Source organism: Ruditapes philippinarum, unplaced genomic scaffold (genome assembly GCF_026571515.1).
Source record: "Ruditapes philippinarum isolate M1 unplaced genomic scaffold, ASM2657151v2 ctg548_1_1_1_1, whole genome shotgun sequence".
NCBI classification, from domain to species: domain Eukaryota; kingdom Metazoa; phylum Mollusca; class Bivalvia; order Venerida; family Veneridae; genus Ruditapes; species Ruditapes philippinarum.
The window spans coordinates 53,405-73,834 of NW_026861361.1; the positions used below are offsets into that span (position 1 = coordinate 53,405).

Sequence of the window (20,430 nt, forward strand, 5' to 3'; positions counted from 1 at the left end):
TAGTAATGGTTTCAACTATGTACATGTATATCTGACCTAAGAATAATGCATCTGAAATAACTTTGTAAGTATTAATATATATCATTTTTGTCAATAAATAGTCAAACACAGTTTTCTTTATCAATTTTGTTGTAGGGGAGACCATGACCAGGTTCTTTAAGTTTTTTTAGCTCACCTGTCACAAAGTGACAGGGTGAGCTTTTGTGATCGCTTTTCGTCCGGCGTCCGTCCGTCCGTCCGTAAACTTTTACTTTAAATGACATCTCCTCATAAACCACTAAGCCAATTTCATCCAAACTTCACAGGAATGTTCCTTTGGTGGTCACCTTTAAAAATTGTTCAAAGAATTTAATTCCATGCAGAATTCTGGTTGCCATGGCAACCGAAAGAAAAAACTTTAAATATCTTCTTTTAAAAAACCATAAGAGCTAGAGCTTAGATATTTGGCATGAAACATCTTCTAGTGAGTGTCTACAAAGTTTGTTCAAATAAAAGCCCTGGGGTCAAAATTGGCCCCGCCCCGGGGGGTCATTGATTTTCGCTAAATGCATATAGTAAAAACTTAAAAAATCTTCTTTTAAAGAACCAAAAGAGCTAGAGCTAAGATATTTAGCATGAAATATGTTCTAATGGGTGTCTACCATGTTTGTTCAAATAAAAGCCCTGGGGTCAAAATTGGCCCGGCCCCGGGGGGTCATTGATTTTCCCTATATGCATATTGTAAAAACTTAAAAAATCTTCTTTTAAAGAACTCAAAGAGCTGTGGCTAAGATATTGAGCATCAAACATGTTCTTATAGGTGTCTAACAAGTTTGTTTAAATAAAAGCCCTGGGGTCAAAATTGGCCCCGCCCCAGGGGGTCATTGATTTTCCCTATATGCATATAGTAAAAACTTAAAAAATCTTCTTTTAAAGAACCAAGAGTTAGAGCTAAGATATTTAGCATGAAACATGTTCTAATAAGTGTCTACCAAGTTTGTTCAAATAAAAGCCCTGGGGTCAAAATTGGCCCTGCCCCGGGGAGGTCATTGATTTTCCCTATATGCATATAGTAAAAACTTAAAAAATCTTCTTTTAAAGAACCAAAAGAGCTAGAGCTAAGATATTTAGCATGAAATATGTTTCAATGGGTGTCTACCAAGTTTGTTCAAATAAAAGCCCTGGGGTCAAAATTGGACCCGCCCCGGGGGGTCATTGATTTTCCCTATATGCATATAGTAAAAACTTTAAAAAATCTTCTTTTAAAGAACTCAAAGAGCTATGGCTAAGATATTGAGCATGAAACATGTTCTAATAGGTGTCTACCAAGTTTGTTCAAATAAAAGCCCTGGGGTCAAAATTGGCCCCGCCCCAGGGGGTCATTGATTTTCCCTATATGCATATAGTAAAAACTTAAAAAATCTTCTTTTAAAGAACAAAAAGAGTTAGAGCTAAGATATTTAGCATGAAACATGTTCTAATAAGTGTCTACCAAGTTTGTTCAAATAAAAGCCCTTGGGTCAAAATTGGCCCCGCCCCAGGGGGTCATTGATCATTTGGGGGGGGGTTTGGGGGGCCTATATACAGGTGAGCGACCTCAGGGCCATCATGGCCCTCTTGTACTTTTAACCACTTTGACCCTCACCACCGTGTCAGGGACTTTGTATTCTTTGTGTCAGAAGGCTATCCATCTAGTCTATATAGCCTTGGTGGTTTTACTTTGGGTGCCTGATTGCACCTGAAATAATGCACCGGGGGCACTCGAGGTCTTCCTTCACCAGTAAAGCTGGAATATCACCATATATGTTGGTGAAACATAAAACCAATTAAATATGCCCGTGTTTTAGGGCCCATTTTGGAAGTTTACTAAATAACAACCGGTTCTGGTGTTGTTGGGAAAAACAAAAACTTTTACATATTAAAAAAAAAAAAAAAAAAAAAAAAAAAAAAAAAAAAAAAAAAAAAAAAAAAAAAAAAAAAAAAAAAAAAAAAAAAAAAAAAAAAAAAAAAAAAAAAAAAAAAAAAAAAAAAAAAAGAAAAAAAATAAAAAAAAAAAATTAAAAAAATAATAAAAAAAACATATTAATGTAGCTTGTTAGAGAACAAGAGTTTGTTTCCTGGATATTGTATGTGAAAACTGGGTTATGAGTGGAGTAGTTCTTTAACCACAACATTCAATGATATCTCGGAGGTGAAGAACATGTTTCTTGTAACACTTGTCCATGAGTATTCTGATGTAAAGGACCTACTGACTTAAACACTTGGTCAGTTTAGGCTATACTATGAAGTACTTGATCTAAGAATACTCTTTCATAAATTATAATTAAAGAAAACAACTCGACAGATTGTAAAAATATTCAACTAACATTTTTATTTTTTAGTACATTTGGGAGTGATTTTTTTTTTCATTGAAATATATATATACAGTAACAATAAATATATGGTAAGACATAACAAAGTAAGAGAAGAGTTCTAGCAAGGTGAATAAAGAGGGAGATAACTCAATAATACAAGGAGAAACAATATTATAACATGAAATATTGAAACATCTTCAAACTGAATTATCTTCTTAGCTGTATGATAACAAAAGTTCTCTTATTTTACATCAAAACTGGATATTGTTTTATCAAAATCATACATGTCAACATAATAAAATATACCAGAATAAATATTGTAACCAATCAGTAAAAAACAGATTACAGTGTATATTATACAGTAACAATTACATAAATAACACAGTTCAAACACATCTTCTAAATACAAGAATATATATATTACATTGGTAAAAATACCAAGTATAAAACAAATATTACAAGTATTTTCCCCATTTTATTATTATTATTTATTTTATTTCATTCATTAATAATGGATTATTGTTCAAGTAACTAAGTAAGTGCTCTAGGCTTAGGGTTTATTTACTATAGGCCTTAATCAATGCGTGCTAAAAGTAGGCAACAAAAATATATTAAGGCAAATATGTATCAATAAAATTAGGCACTTATATATAATTTCCTTCAGTAGGTCATCTTAAGTCTTAATCTTGATTCTTCAACATGAAAATGAAGTTCTATGTACTGTTTACATGAAAAATTTTAAAGCTTGAATTTGAAATTTTGTTTTGTTTATAAAACGACCTACCTCAAATAAACCTATATTTTATTTGATAAATTCTGAATGGTGTTGTAAAACTGTTATGTTGTTACAATACATCTAACATTTAAATGCTTAATTGACATGACAATATTGTTCACTACTTTCTTAGGTAACAAAAACTAACACTAAAACAATGTACATTATATTCAATCTACAATATTTAGAACTAGGCACTTGTTAAACGTCACCCATTAAACTGCATACAGTCATGTTATATAATGCCCATAGGAACTTTGATCCATTTATACATGTAATGAGTACACACATTGCTATTATTTATAAAGGTTTGAGGACAAGTTTATATGACCAGGGATAAAATGTTGTATAACCATAGGCTGCTAGAATAATTCCTCAGTTTAAGATGCATTATTATGTTACTAGATATAAATGAATATTGCAAACAGATATACATATATAACTGCTGGGTTTTATATTTACATGTAATTTGCCAAGCATTCACTTCTTTAGAGAGAAACAGACAGACAGACAGAGAGATAAAAAGAAGTTTTAAAAATAAAAACAAAATTGGAGCAAATATTGAACATCACACATCTTTGCATGTATGACACAGTCAAGTTAACATTTAGGTATACATGTACCTATTTCTTCTAGTTTCACTAATATTGAAAACAACTTTTATTTAAATGTTTCCAGGTTACTTTCGCCATTCAGTTTAGTAAAAATATCAGGCAAGTATGTCTAAAATATGTCTGTACCTCCGAAAAATTATACAAAATTTTTTTGTTTTTTTAAAATCTTATCTAAAATAAAAAGTATAGAAAACCTAAGATCTGCATGACATAAAAAAGTCATCATTTTGGCTTGTTGTGCTACAAGAAAACACAAATAGAAAACACTGGCCATTAATCCTTGAACATAATAGATAACATACATACCCAACAATTATTGCATCAGTCACCCTTAACATCATCAATTTCTTAAATGGACATTTCCAGCACCCAGTTTTGGAACTGTCCATTACCAATTTTGGGTAAGATGAAAATTGACGTTAGTAAGCCAAAAGTATAGAAACTGGTCAGATTTTAATGATTTATAAGCTGGCCTGGGTCTATACTGTTAGCAAATGCTAATAACTTTTACCTCTAGCAGGGTTAGAGTTAACAGAAAAATGTTGGGGGAAGGCAGAAGAGTAAATGTTTACAATTATGAACAGAAAGTCAGTTATATAGAAAATAAGATCCATTTTAAACAAACATATGTTATTCATTAAGAAATAAATACTTGTATATATTATGATACATCACCCTAAATAATACCTGAACATTTAAACAAGTCTTTTATATAAAAGAAAACACCAAAGATTAAGCTTCATACAATGTTAGAACAACTTTACATTTAACCTAAACACTTGGTATATACGTAACAAAAATATCTAGATATAACCTTTAGTTTTACATGTGTAGTAGTTATCATTTTAACATACTCTAAAATTGTACTGAACATTATGGAATTGGAATGAAACAAGGGTCCCTAGGTTTGGAATGGGTATGTAAGGCAAACATAATCGATCAAAACATATTTAAACTTTAAATCAAATGAATCTGTATGTTTATTTTTCTGCTAGCATGTTACAACAAGGCTTCTTCATTCACAACAAAATAATTTCTCTTCACCTTTTTATCAAATAAAATACATATACCACTTTATATAGTGTCATTAAACTCAAATTAAAAAAACTTTTTGGTTTATTAACAAGACATAATGAGCCATACATATAAAGAAAGCCTCACTTTGGTTTAAGCCTATATGAGTATTAGATATGATTTTAAAGTATCACAGCTAAAATGTGAAAGCTAAGCAGAATAAATAGAGTATTAACTACAGCATTATAAATCAACCAGAAACAACAGCACTATGTTTCAACGTTGCTCTTTAATTATCTAACTGAAAGAAAGAAAGATGATAATTGGACAATATAAGTTGTTTTTTTATCCCTAATGACCTCATATATAAGTAAGACCAAGTTTTGAACTTGGTATAACAAAGTTAGCTAAATTGTGTGACCTTTTCTGTTTACTTAAATTTTGTTACCTAGATTTCAATGACCCTCTTATTCATCCTTGACAAGTAATTTATCAAGGGAACAAGACTTATCACCAGATAAAAAAATCAGAATTTGTCAGAATGTTACATAACAAATATTAAGCCATAATGATCACAACAGATCATTATCTAGTACTTTAATATCAAGTGAGCTAAAACTGGAAACAAATCTTATACTTATCACATGGTGAGAGAATCTATAGTCCAACTCCAACTTGAATTTACAAAGGAAAAATCTAATATCCAAGGTATCAAAAGTCTAAAAAGATATAGACTTGAGTTAGGCTACCAAATTAATGAAATACAGGAAGGTTTAGAAAGGAAGATTACAAAATGGTTGGCTAACATGAAACATTTTAAGCTGCCAAATTTATGTTTCAGAACATCTACCACACAAAACTTATCAGCATTATTTTTCTAAGACTATTCTGATACTTTCTACTTCTATAATGATTTTTTCATTGTATTAAATATCAAATTCGCTTGATTTAACATACTTCAACAAATTATACTTAACAATATAAACATAGCACATTTCAAATGTCTGTAAGCCACATCATAATAACAGGAAATAAAACACATCATGTTTGACATGAAGTACAAAAATAATATTGTGAAACTATTTTCTCATGTCTTAAATTGATTTTTTTATTTTCATAAAAAACCTGAGCATTTACCATTCACATATATACATAAAATCATGTTCAGTGGTCAGTGGTACATGGTCAGTGTTATGGAATATGGAAGTTTATACAAACGTTAGTGAGCAAAGTTGGCCCAACTCTTGGAATGTGGGTGGGATATTGAATTCCTTGTGTGTGGAAACAAATTAACACATATAATGTTGAACATCGTTAGATCATATATACACAATGTAAACCACGTCACATAAAAACAATAGCACTTGAAAACCATATGGAGCACATGATGTCTATATTACAATGTGTAATTCACATTAAACTACCTTTATACTTTCAATTAGAACAATTTAAAGATCATATTTTTATCAAATATTTATAACTTCAAGCATTATCATTTAATTCCAAATTTGACAAAATTATTGTCAAAGAAAAAGTCTACAAAGTGTATTTCCAAGCAGTTAATGAAGATTAATATCAATAATCAATATGTATACATTTTGCTTACAAAACGTCCCCAAATAATTATTTTCTCTTACAAATTTCAATTTATTAAAATTTAGAAAACTACAAAAATAAACTACAAAAAAATACTTAAAAAAACTTGATTCTGATATGTGAATACATAGTGTGTAGGTAATGATTAAAATCATATGAGAGAAGCATTGTTATTGTTCCATTAAAGTTTTGATTCAAAGTTAACATATTAATTCTGCAAGAAAACCTCAATTATATAATATTAAAAATAATACATACAATTCTATTTTCAAAAATAAAGAATTCTGATATTGTTATTTTGTTTAATTCTTTATCATAAAGATTGATTGTTGTCTCTGGTTGTCCCCCATCAGAAGACGATTACACATGTTCACACAATGGTAGTAATTTAGAATTATACATGTTTATACATTAATAGCGAGACAACATAATGTACATGGCACATGATTTAATGAGCATTTATAGTTTGTGTACATGTTAAAAGTGTTTATACCTGTATGATAAACCAATACAAATTTACATTTTAACTTCTATACTCCTATAATACACATAGAACTGTCTTATTATACGATGATTTGTATCATGTCCTCAGTAACTTAAAGCCCATCAGTTTTGTTCTTCTTGTTTGTTTTCATTTACACCATTTCAGACACTAATTAAAATTGACAACTATTTTTATGTCTCAAACTTGAAGTCATTGTCAAGAAAACATGATCGGGTTTTCTTTACATGATGTCACTTGTTTTCCATGCTATAACCATTACGTATTTTCTTTTATCACACACATTTTATATAAAGATGGCCTTACAAAATTTTACAGTTTGTTGATGTTTTCTGACTTGATGATAACATATGATTAGTAGAATCATACATTCTTTGTCACATCATATAGACTTACATTAAACTTGTGGCAGGCTCATCTAGACTTACTTAATAGAAATCTATATGAAATGATTACTCATGTAATATCCTACATATCTATGGATACATTAAATTAATGCTTTAAAGATGTATTTTGAATATTACTTAATAGATAATAATATAACATTTCCTACATAACAATTATGTAGAGAAAACATTTTGCCCTCAAGCAATTCTTTTATCACTGACATTAATATTCCACCAATTCATTCCAATAGTAATTATGCTCAATATGTGAACAAAATCATGTCCTAGTTGTAACAGAACACAATCTTGTCCTAGTTGTAACAGAACAATATCATGACCTTATTGTAACAGAACACAATCATGTCCTAGTTGTAACAGAACACAATCATGTCCTAGTTGTAACAGAACAATATCATATCCTAGTTGTAACAGAACAAAATCATATCCTAGTTGTAACAGAACAATATCATATCCTAGTTGTAAGAGACCAAAATCATGTTTTAGTTGTAACAGAACAAAATAATGACCTTATTGTAACAGAACACAATCATGTCCTAGTTGTAACAGAACACAATCTTGTCCTAGTTGTAACAGAACACAATCATGTCCTAGTTGTAACAGAACACAATCATGTCCTAGTTGTAACAGAACAATATCATGTCCTTGTTGTAACAGAACAATAGCATGACCTTTTGTAACAGAACACAATCATGTCCTAGTTGTAACAGAACACAATCTTGTCCTAGTTGTAACAGAACAAAATCATATCCTAGTTGTAAGAGACCAAAATCATGTTTTAGTTGTAACAGAACAATATCATGACCTTATTGTAACAGAACACAATCATGTCCTAGTTGTAACAGAACACAATCTTGTCCTAGTTGTAACAGAACACAATCATGTCCTAGTTGTAACAGAACAAATATCATATCCTAGTTGTAACAGAACAATATCATATCCTAGATGTAAGAGACCAAAATCATGTTTTAGTTGTAACAGAACAAAATAATGTCCTAGTAGTAACATTCAAGATCATGACCTCATTGTAACAGACTATAATCATGTCCTAGTTGTAACAGAACAAATGATGTTCTTGTAACAAGAAATCACGCCCTAGTTGTAACAGAACATTTTACGTCCTAGTTGTAACAGAACAAATCATGTCCTAGTTGTTGTAACAGATCTTATAATCACACTCATGCTGACATGGTTACCAAATCTGAGTTCTCTAATCTCTTCAGGCTTGTGTCTATCACTTGACCTGAATAATCCTAGCACAGGACAGATAACTCCTCTCACACAAACAGAGTTCAGTGTGTCCAGTGCTCTCCCTTGACAAACTTGAATGATTTTGAAAGTAAGGGCAGGATACAGCTTTTCCTTGAGATTTGACTAGCAAATGAAACCCGAATTTATCTGCATGTTATTTGGCCACGTCACATGATCATCAGTGTCACATAATTAGATCATGTGACTCAAATATTCTGTACACAGAATGACAAAATCACATGAAAGTGTAAGTTGAGATTTAATCTCCTCTCTCACATGGCTATGCATTCGTACAGTCTATTTCTATGATCTGTTTAGGGACTTCTGCAAACTGATACACCAATCGTTGACCATCAACTTTATTTAGGATTCCACGAGCATAGTAGTACCTGTAAACAAAGTAAATAACTTCATTATGATATATACATTATATAGAAATATAAATATTAAATATGTTAAATCAAATGTTTCATCATGTTTTAAAGAAGCCATGTCATTTCTTAACCTTTAACCTTCTCAATTTGTGAAATGAATCTGTCCTTCTAAAAATTTGGAACTGACCGTTCAAACTTTAAGGGATTTTATAATAAAAATACCAAAAGAGCTGCCCACAGTATAGAGCCTAGTCAGACTACATGGCGGCTGGCCTCGCATTAAACTGGTGACCAAGGCTTATATCAGTTTAGATTCCAGCAGGTTAACGGTTAAACTAGGCAGATTGCCTATCAGATGTTGCAGGGGATCTTAAATACCCAACTACGGTCATAATGAAACCCTTGCTTAATATGATCAACACCTTACTGCACCATGGTGAAGACTAAATTATTAGAATTGTGTATATTTTAAGTATGCAACTTATACTTCTTACTTGTCTTAAATGTATGGAATTTTTAAAGCTCGATTCTGATGAATAAATTCACAACCATTCATGTTTTCAGTCATTACAATTTACAAGATTTATTAAAATCAATTTTCATATAAAATATTCGTATTAAATGAGACCTTTGTTGTTGTTTTCACATAAGATATACGATTATATACTCCAATTATGACAACATAACAAAACTTTACACACATAATTTATTTCTTCTCATAAAATACTCATTTAGATAGGAATAGTTTCTTTCCATTCCTCCTCTGCCACAATCTCATTAATAGGACAAAATACGCATATAACATTAATTAACTTAAATTGGTCACTAGGTAAAGTGTGCTACATTTTGCAAAACCATAGTTGCATGAAAAATGTAGCTCTGGTAAAACAGAAAAAAAAACACTTGCAAATTACTTAAAAGTAGATATTTCATTATATAAATGGTGAGAGGTGTCATTATATAGCATCATAACTAATGGACATTGTGTGAAGACTTGCACCTAAATGGCATACAACATCTTACATTAAACAACCCTAGAAGTGTTATGTATATCACAACATCTGTTGCTGTTTGAAAAACTTAAGTCTTTGTCATTTTTCTTGTGATTTAACACCAACTATATGATATATATCATTATTTCAAGTGCATAACTGCCTAACTTTCTTAACAAAGACACTTTATTTTGAATCTTGTTGACAATTTAGAGGGTATCTTTGCAATTGCCCCTTCATTACGTTTTCTCCAGGATTGAGATAGACTGTAAGTGTTTCACACTTTATTTTCCATCAGCTAAACATTTAATTTAGTGATACAGTCAGAATACTTATAAAAACATATTTACATGAGATTTGTTTTGATTTGTTACCCCTGGCATACAATACCAATGATACTATGCTGAATTAAAAACATGGAATTATATTCAAGCCTATGATCTAACAACTATCTCAAACGAGTTGGGGAGTCCGAAGCCTGGCAAAAATTCATTTCAGATAATAATGATTTATCTCAGCACACATTTTGTTTTTGAACCGTTAAATACAAAATCTTTTATGAGTTAATAGGAATAATACCTTAAGGCTCTACCCATTGTTTCATAATTCATGTCCGGTTTATTTTTGTGTAAACCCCACAGTTTTGAGACTGCTTTCGAATCAACAAGTTTGAATATTCCCTTTTCTCGATTTGTCCATTTAATATATCGTGGACATGTTTCTCTGTTCTGCAGCAACTGTAGCAAAAACTCCCACAGATATGTTGTACTACCTGAAAATACATATGGATTTTTTTGTGGTTACAAAAGCAAAAAAATGATATTATAAGAGAGATAGATTTATATCAAATGACAAGCTATCATTAAACTTGGTAAGTATAGAGTAAATTTACAACTTTTTATACACATTACGATCATTTTCTGTTGATGAAAATAAACCAACAAGAATGATAGGTGCCTGCTTAATTGTCTGCCTATAAATTCATCTGTTGTGAAATGAAAGAAGACAGAAGCATGTAGGTTGAGACACATTTTTCTCATGAAGGAATTCTGTGTACTTCCTGGCATTATCATACACAGTCAAGGGACATGGGGGAAAGGGGTAAATAAATAATATAGTCTGTTCATAAAGCCGAAAAATTTAATATGTAAATATTCATGGTATCTGTTAAATCTTGTTCTACATGTATATACATGTTTATATAAGTTTATTTTATTATGCTTCACAAATACATTTTTTCACTTCATTTTCTTAAACATTCACTACTGTGAAAATTTTCTACGTGTTACTGAAGCACCCAGTAAGTTTCTTAACTTTAAAACAACGTAAACATATTTTCTATATTGTTTACACAAAAATTGACATTATAAAACACATAAGTAGCTAACATGTTCCCCAGTATTTCCCTTGTAGAAACTTCAGACATTCTTTACATTACATCTCTAACTATGGCAGCATTCTGTTAAAATATCAGGGAGTGTTTCTCAGATATTAACTGTTGACTGTCTCAAAATCATACATAATCAAACACATTACTTTCCAATGAACTAGTTTCAAAATCAATACTGTCTTCTTGTGGAAAATCTAAAGGAGACATGCCACAAGATACTTTATAATAGAAACTATTTTGGTATGACACAAGTACATGACTGTGTTGTTACTGAAGCAATATACATTAACATGTATGTTAACAAACAGAAAGTTCTTGTGACAGATACAACTTTAAAAAGCAACAACACTTTCATATATATCAATCCACTTATAATAAGACTTTTACTGTAAATCATAAGTGTTCAACAAAACTAACATGGAATATTGTTTGCACCAAAATTTAAGTATAACAGAAGTTTGGTTTATTTTCTTGAAATAATATCAAACTTAGAATGCTAGTCATTTTGTAATTTCTGTACAAAAAAATAGTTGAAAATTTTCAGTTAATACATGAGCCACTTGCTTTAAACTTGATCTAAATAAAATGTTTATAAGGCACTGTGTTCTATTTTCCATGAATCATGTATATTATTTCATTTAAAGCAAGCAAATGATATACAGATTTCTTCCACAAATAAAATTTCTTCAATAATTGAAACTGACAGACCTATATGCCACAATTTGAAGGAGCTAGGTATTACATGCACTGACTTCATAAAGTCCAAAAAGACTTGAAGCTGTAAAATGTTCTGCCCATACTTATTGTATTTATATAAGACTTGTTTTGCTTTCAATTTGGAAAATTTTATTGTTATTTGTGATCAGTTTTAATAATGAAATGCTATAATAAGACTCTGTGCTTGAACCAACTGCATGCATGCCAGTCTTGGGGAATATTGGCAGCACAGGCAAGTTTTTTTTCCATTACAGTTTTAATACTTCATTACTAAAAAAAAAAGGTTTTTTTCCCATTACAGTTTTACAAGTGTACAGTGTATGCAGGAATCAGTCCCAGCACATTTTAACATTATGCAATATGTTTGCATCTAGCCACAAGATTATCAAACTTTCTATCTCTAACCACACTCGTATATCTGACCATCAGATTGTGAGGAGATATTTGTACCAAAGAAACTGTTGCTATAGTAACAATGCAACAACATAATGTCTTTGATTTATTTCATTACTAGTTTTTATACTTTTCGAAATATATAACCTTCTAAATGGCTAAATATATCTACACTTGTATAATGAGAGAGATTTCTTCAATCAATATACAAGTAGAATATGGTCAAGCAATCTAAAACTGTATAAAATATATTCTATCTCCAGAAACCTTAAAGTCTGCCGCGTATGTTAACCTCGTGATTATATTTCTATAAATATAACAAATTAAACTCTCTAAAAATTTCGTCAGAGAATATTCATCACCGCCGATATTTCAGCTTCTGGTTACCAAAGAAAATCTCAGCAATTTATCTCGGAAAATAATAAATGGTGGTTAAAAGTAACATTTCAACAAAAAATTCACCAAGTACTCAAAGACCCTCGTCCTTCCATTTAAACAAAAAGTAAATGATGGACTGGTCTTGTAAAAGATATTTATATTTCAGTAAGAAAATTTCCCCGCAAGTTAATTATAAGCAATTACATTGTTAGCTACTGTGACGTTAGCACCAGGATCACCTTACAACACAAAAAAAATATATAGGGTAGAGTTTTTTTAAAAAAACATTTCAAAATTTACTAATACTTGGCAAAAAATTTCATTTCCTTGTTATAGAATGCACACTTATTTTGTCAAAACTCTAACATTCCTTTTTATTCTGCAACAGAGGTTTTTTTAAATCTGTTTAGTCAATCAATATCAGATCTTGTTCTTTATCATAAAAGTATGTTTTTTCCCCAAATTAAAAATTCTGGGTTTCTGGTCATGTTCAATTGCCATGTTGAGTCTGAAACAAGTAAGCTATTACTATGATACTTTTTAACAATTGCTATAAAATAGAAATTCATTTTTTTTATTGTGATGAAAGTAAACTTTCAGAATTGGCAATTTGGCTGTTTCTGCCCCTCTTTTTTCCCCACAATTTAAACATTTCACAAGTCAAATATTTCCTACCTGGACAGACAGGACACTTACCAAAAGCAGCAAGAATAAGAAAACACTAGACACTTTGTACTCTTATACTGTTTCTTTACTACTTTCATTTAAGAGAGAAAAAAAACCAAGACTGTTGGTGAAAAAACTAAAGAAAACTTACTTTCCCTTTTTCGTTTAGGTTGATTGAGCTGTTGATGATATTCTGCTAACTTTGGTTTTCTACCTGAAAACAACAACAACAGTATATAACAATCATAAACCATAAAAAACACTGAACGTAATTATGAATATTTCTTGTTATACAAATCAAGGTTATAAATCTTGAATGTTGGGTGACTAGCAAATCACGATGTCATTCAAGAAAATAACAAGGAATGGGCAGCAGTGAGTGGTTTCTAGGTGACTGATGTTCAACTCTTTAATATTAGTACCAGAGAGTGTCCTTGAGTTACAAGAACTTGTTTCTACATCAAATTTAAATAAATATGTTCAAACTAAAGTGAATGACCAAAACCATGTTGGAAAGGTAAAATTAATTTAGAAGGCTATTTAAACTTTATATGAAAATTTCCTACTAATTACAAATATAAAAACATGTCTAACAAAGATTTTTTTATCATGAAATTAAACAATGTTGGCAATTCTACTTTACTTTCAATAAGTATTGCATGCAAAAACACCATAAATTTTCATTAAGAAAATTTTTTAATTTTACAATATCTTCAATTATTAACAAAAGATATTTACAATGTCTGAAGCATGTTATTAGCAAGGGTGAAGGTGGTAGGAATAATATGCACACATTTTACATCATATAACTTCAAAAGATATTTACCACAGAATTGTGATTTTGTGACATGTTCAAACAATGCTTTTTTTTTAAATGAAAGGCGTTTCACATATGAACACCTACACATATTAACCATGTTTTTGTGTCATAAAATACCGTGTTCTTTGTACAGCATTACAAGTTAAGAGTGACAAAAATGAAGTAAGAACTACATATCAAAGCATAAAACACTGTCTTCCTTTATATCAAAATACAAATTCGTACTCGAGCGTAAAATTTAAATTTCCTACTTTGTTTTTACATTTTTCTTTATGGAACACTTTATAAAATGATTAATTAACAAAGAATAAAAACTGTACACAAAACTTTAAGAAAAGCTCTTGGTAAGTTTGTATCTGCATTTATTAAAGTAAACATGTTTTAATCTTGACCCTGTTCATAGTAATTGCAAATGCAAGATGTCAAAGAAGACCTTTATTCCCCCCCTGAGTAAATGCAAAAGCAGATTTAAGGGCAATCTTTTAAAGATATTTCTAGCAACTGAAACTGTAATATGTACTACACTTTTTTAATAACACTTAAAAGGCTCACTCCTGTAAAATTTTGTCAAAATTTAGACATTGCACTATGTTTGTCAGCATCAATATCCCATATCAAGTATCATTTAGGAATCTGTAATCTACCTATGTTTAAAAAACAAACTATCCACCCATTAATTCAATGATAAGTAGTTTGTATATCATATCTCTAACTATTACATAAAACATCCTTAAACATTCCCCAGTTATTTTAATGATAAAAAGCATAAATTATGTACGCATTGTTAAGCTTTTTGGGACAAATCAAATTCATTACTGTTTCACAAGAAGCAGAATGAGATATGCCTATCTCAACACCATTAATAATGCAGTACAGGTAAATACGTACAATGTAATCTGAAACCATCTTGACAACTTCATAAATACTCTAGAATTTAAACTAGCACAAAGCTTCATCTTAAACAAATTATGCTACTTCTTTCCAATTGCCAATTTTGTTTTCATTTTCCCACTTCTTCTGTTTCATCCAACTTTCTTAACCATACTGACAACAGAAGTGTCAGGTTCTGGTAATAATCTGAGTATCATACATTAATATCCTATCAATACAACGTGCCTCCTGTTTGTTACCCTATTTATGCCAGTTTTATTTATAGCTATATTCTGGATTAATCTGGAAATACACTGACTTATAATGGTGCCTGTGTAGTTGGTCACAACTTTACCTTTATTTTTAAGACATAAAATTATATTTTTAGCTGCCACTGAGGTTGGTTATGGATAATGCCATAGTATATTGATAATGTACAAGAAGAATTGTATACACACCTTTTTTACTTTTAAATCTGAGAGGTGATGAAGGGGGTGTTGTTGATGAAGTACCGGAGTCGGACTCCGACATGAATGGAAATCCTGATGCTGGAGTATGAAGAGGACTTGTATGACTTTTGTATACATCTGAAAATAACAATACACATTGATTCTATTATAATAATATTATATACATGTATTTATTTTCTATATTTCTAGGATATGATTTACAATCTGTTGAATATCACCAAGAAACCTGTCTGTCTCCACCTGAGCTACATTATTCTATTTCTGTATGGTCTCTATACAATTATTTTAGACCTTTTGTTCTATATTAAGTCAACATATTCATCAAAGCTTGATTGTGAAGCAAGTTATAGTAACACTACTGACTCTGATTCCTGGCATTCCAAGAGGAAAACTTGGCTTGAACAAAGTAAGATTTAAACCCTTGATCCCTGGCTTGACAGGCATGTCATATAAATAAAATGCTGTCATTTCTTTTATAACAACAATTCTCAATCATAATAATTCATGTCAATTTCACAAAACATAACTTACAACATGACATGTATAACATAAGATAAAATCATAATAATATATAGTATTGTTTTTGTTTGTAACTACAGACCCATGTTAAGATGTAGTAAATTTCACTCCTGATAGAGCATTAATTACCTTTCAAAACATTCCTAAAACTTCAGATCTTGTACTTTACAAAATATATTTTGTTTCACAATATCAAAATGAAAAGCAACAATTTTCCAGTATAGAAGAAAAAAAACAACAACATAAATTTCAAGCAAATTATCCTCAAAAATAAATCAACAAGAAAATATTGGCAAGAAAGGTATCATCTTACCAGAGCAAAACTAAACAAAATGCTTGATTACATTTTACTCATATTTCATATTTTCAGGTTTCTCAATCCTATCTCTCATAACAAGATCAAAGGAGCTGTTAAGGATAAATCTATCAATATAACCATATATAAGCTGACAAAAATAGAACCAACTTTACAAATGTTAATTATTTGCCATCACACAGTACAGGCATTATTATAGTATGAACACATCTAATCAAAAACTGAATTTTCTAAACAAATGCTTTCAACCATATAAACCGGAGGTGCTTTTTTACCTTGAAAAGCAATCTAATAATAATACAGAATGATGGTGATAATGAGAAATCTATGTGCGTTACTTATTCCAGAGTAGAAAATGAGTTTCTACTAATCTTCCTGCATTTTATCTATATAGAATTAGTTAACTTATTAACATAAGATAAAATACGTACTTGATTTCAAGTAATAAAAATAATTTGTCATGTTACGAATTCATGAAAAAAGTGAACATTTGAATATATTCTGGAATCAGAGGAATTCATGCTCATTTCAGATCACTGGCTGTTTTGTTGTTTTTCACTATTTTCTGCATTATCCATGGATTATCAGAATACAGTACTTAATCCCTACCGGGAATTGATAAATAGTTTCTTTTCATAAAACAGCGACATCCTATCTACTTATTTTCCATAGGCAGGTTTATTTTCTATTTGAAGTCGGAACTAACAGCGAACTTGGAATGTCAATTTCCTTATGCTATTTCCTAGTTAGATATTTACGGAGCCTCATAGATATGCATTTCAAAGGCGTTTTACTCAAATTATTTTTATTATAGATTTGAGCGTTTTTTTGTGGGAAAAGTATTATTGCTACATTATTTACAGATTTATGTACACCCAAACTCTAGAATTGCTACATACATCATCCTAATGCTTCTTTGCAGACAAAATATTTGAGTACAATTTTCACACACTGTATCTTTCTAGGGCATTATCTTTGAATAATTTTCAAAGTTGAAAAGACTTTAAAACATTATCTTTGAATCATTGTTCAACTGTCTAAGTCTTAAAAGTGACAGTTAGCCCTTTGTCTGTTGGTACCAAGGCGATCAATGCAGACCAAGCTGACACATCTTTGCCGTCTGATAATGGTCTGCACTGTCCACTATTCAGTTAGTAGTTCTTGAAGTTTATCTAAGATGTTTAGAGTTGTAAGGGTTGGAAACAAAACCTAAATCATTCCATAAAACATATTACTTGTTTATTTTATGCTTTAAATCTATTTTCAATATTTTATTAAGCCCTTAAAGCATTATTGAAAACCAACATATCATAAATCCTCCAGTACTGTCACAGATCTTATTTTAGATCACTCAATACAGAATATCTCTGCCTGTATCTACTGTAAAAATGTAATAAAACATCTTAAGTAACTAGGGATTTGAACTTTTTGTTAATATGAATTTGAAATGATAAATTGTTTTAATAAACTTATTGGGTAAACAGTTTCTTAATTCATATACATCTAACAAATTTAAACATGATTGTTGATGCTTATTTACGCTCATCTTTTTATAAATGAAAAACCTTGAAGATTTGGAAAAAGAAAACAACAACAATAACAACAAATCTTGCTAAAATTAGCAATATGATGTATGATTATAGAGTAAGACTAAACACATGTTTATTACACATTAATATTACACCAATTGTTGTAAAGGACATTTCTATACTTAAGCCTGCACAATTACAGTTACACGATAATGTCTCATTATGTAACACAAACATTGTTTCAAAAATTGTTGTAGATACAGGCACGAATTAAAGTAATTAGTAATATGGATATACAAAAATTACATGGAAACAAGAGCTAAGAACATGTGGAGTTTCTTTCACAATTGATTCTTGACATAAGGGAAGTATACATTCAAAGAGGACACGACTTTCCTGTCATAAATCGATTAATGTAAGAGGCTATTACGCTTTGTTTCTAGTGGGTACCTTTTACACAACAGAAAAAAAATCCCATCCTAATCATAATCAGAGTTACTGTTGCTGAGAAGTGACGCTAAGACATGCTTTGGTCATAAAATACTTGTATGGAATTCAGATGACAGGTTTTATGAGGGGACCTCTATAGAGAGAGGTAAACTTGTCTCATTCTTAACTAATAGCTCGCAATTAGATTTATGCTGACTATCATTAGCTAGCACTACAACTGGTAAATGGCAAGTGTGGTACTATATTTTGTGTGCCGCATCTGCGGAAGAAGACAATGTATTGTGCACTCTTCAACCTTACATTAATCTACACAGTTATAATGTGTCTCCAATGTGTCTTTCAAATAACAGATCAACTAAGAATTACTTTTCAGGTGATGTATCATAAAGCTTAATCACCTTTCAGAAGTAGATTAGTCAAAACATATTTTAAAAGCTTTGCCCAACAACAAAATCCCTTTATATATAAAAAATTTTTAAAGTAATTTTCAAGATACATCGTGGACTTCACTAGAACAACTAGTTTATCCCTGAACATGTATGTGTCTTTTCTATTCATTGTGAAGACATTTAATATCTTTGCATCATTTAGAATCAAATACAACATAGCAATTAGACATCACAATGAAACCTTTTTTCTAGCAATACAAGAATACACTAACTGAGCTATTGTAATTTGACAATTCTTCAGGAAATAATGTCAAATTCCCAGACAATTTAGTTAAAATAAGTCTAGGTCTTACATAATCTCCCTATGCAGAATTTTATTCATATATGTTCTCTGAGTAAAACTGTTTAATCAAGTCCAACGGCAACAGCTTATCAACGATTTTATAAATAAGTTTAAAACATAATTTGGACATTCAAATTAAGCCATAGAGAATAAATATACTATTTTGGAAATTAAAACAATCCCATTTTGTGTAGACTTGATAAATTACCTCCTCACAGACCTTGAAAAACTGAGAAATAGCCTTGACACACTAAGAAATGACCTTGACACACAAGCAAATGACCTTGACATGATATGAGTCACCACTGGCATAGACTGACCTACATTGATCATGGATTGATGATGGAGCTAGACATGTTTATCATATGTGATGTCTCTATTTTCACCAAAGTCAACATAAATTAACAAAGTACAACTCAACAATGGAGTGTAAGCTAGACAAACTGAAGATAAAACAATACAGAGGCAGATGTCATTCTGTTTCTAGCATTCTGTCCACATATAAATGTAATTGCCCTAAAAGAAGATTTTGTTCCCTTTCAACATTATTTCCTGCTTACATAAAAGTAGATAAGCTGCAGTTTATGAATATATATACTTTTTTATGTCAACATAGCAAGAGGACTTTTGCAATCTTATCTAGAACACATTGACTGAGAATAAGAGCATGTATTAGTATAGTTTTTCTCAATTCCTAAATTCCATTGACAGACCATTGAATGCCACTTCAAATGTATAAAAACCGGAGATTTATTGTAGGTATAATTAATAAAACACATATGTGCTAGACTGTACTTCCTAATCATAAAGTCACGATATTCCAAAACCATGCCAACTGTCAACAAAAAATCACACACAAAAATTCCTAGAGGGCCTCTTACATTCAGTCAAAATTAGGCTATGTCGTAAGTTTTTGCTGCTATTAATATTTTTTTTCTATCAGCCAGCTGTTATGGTTTCCATCATAGCATATCGAACCACTTGGGAGTATTTAAGTGTACAACTTTCTTTGGAATGAAATTATTTGCATTCACTTCCTTGTGTTTGTGAATGCAGCAAAAATAAAAGATGATGTTAATTCCAAATTTCTTTAAAAGATGTAGTTAAACGTGTCATCAATTACTACATTTATCAATGCAAGAACAAAATTAATCCATACATTACATACAATTGAGCATATTTCAAATTTACACCAGATAGCAAACACTTGAACAAAGTAGATCTACCCTTGAAGATAACACTTTTTTCTTTGAGGCCCTTTGTTAAATGATTTAACTATATGCCAAGTTGCAGTAGATTACAGAACATCTATTAAACCATTACAG

The 20,430-nt window shown here is 30.5% G+C and overlaps 1 protein-coding gene across 6 annotated transcripts in view; it reads right to left on the bottom strand.

The window, feature by feature from the left end:
- Nucleotides 1-2,322: 2,322 nt before the first annotated feature.
- The window catches only part of LOC132715373 (ETS-related transcription factor Elf-3-like), an 89,375-nt gene continuing 71,267 nt past the window's right edge, over nt 2,323-20,430 (bottom strand). For all 6 annotated transcript variants that reach the window (XM_060698369.1, XM_060698367.1, XM_060698366.1 and 3 more), the window contains 4 exons: nt 15,548-15,676; nt 13,551-13,613; nt 10,435-10,627; nt 2,323-8,878 (listed from right to left, as the gene is read on the bottom strand). In XM_060698369.1, the coding sequence (XP_060554352.1) occupies nt 8,770-8,878; nt 10,435-10,627; nt 13,551-13,613; nt 15,548-15,676 (494 nt within the window). In that variant the 3' untranslated portion in view covers nt 2,323-8,769. The remainder of the gene's footprint in view (nt 8,879-10,434; nt 10,628-13,550; nt 13,614-15,547; nt 15,677-20,430) is intronic.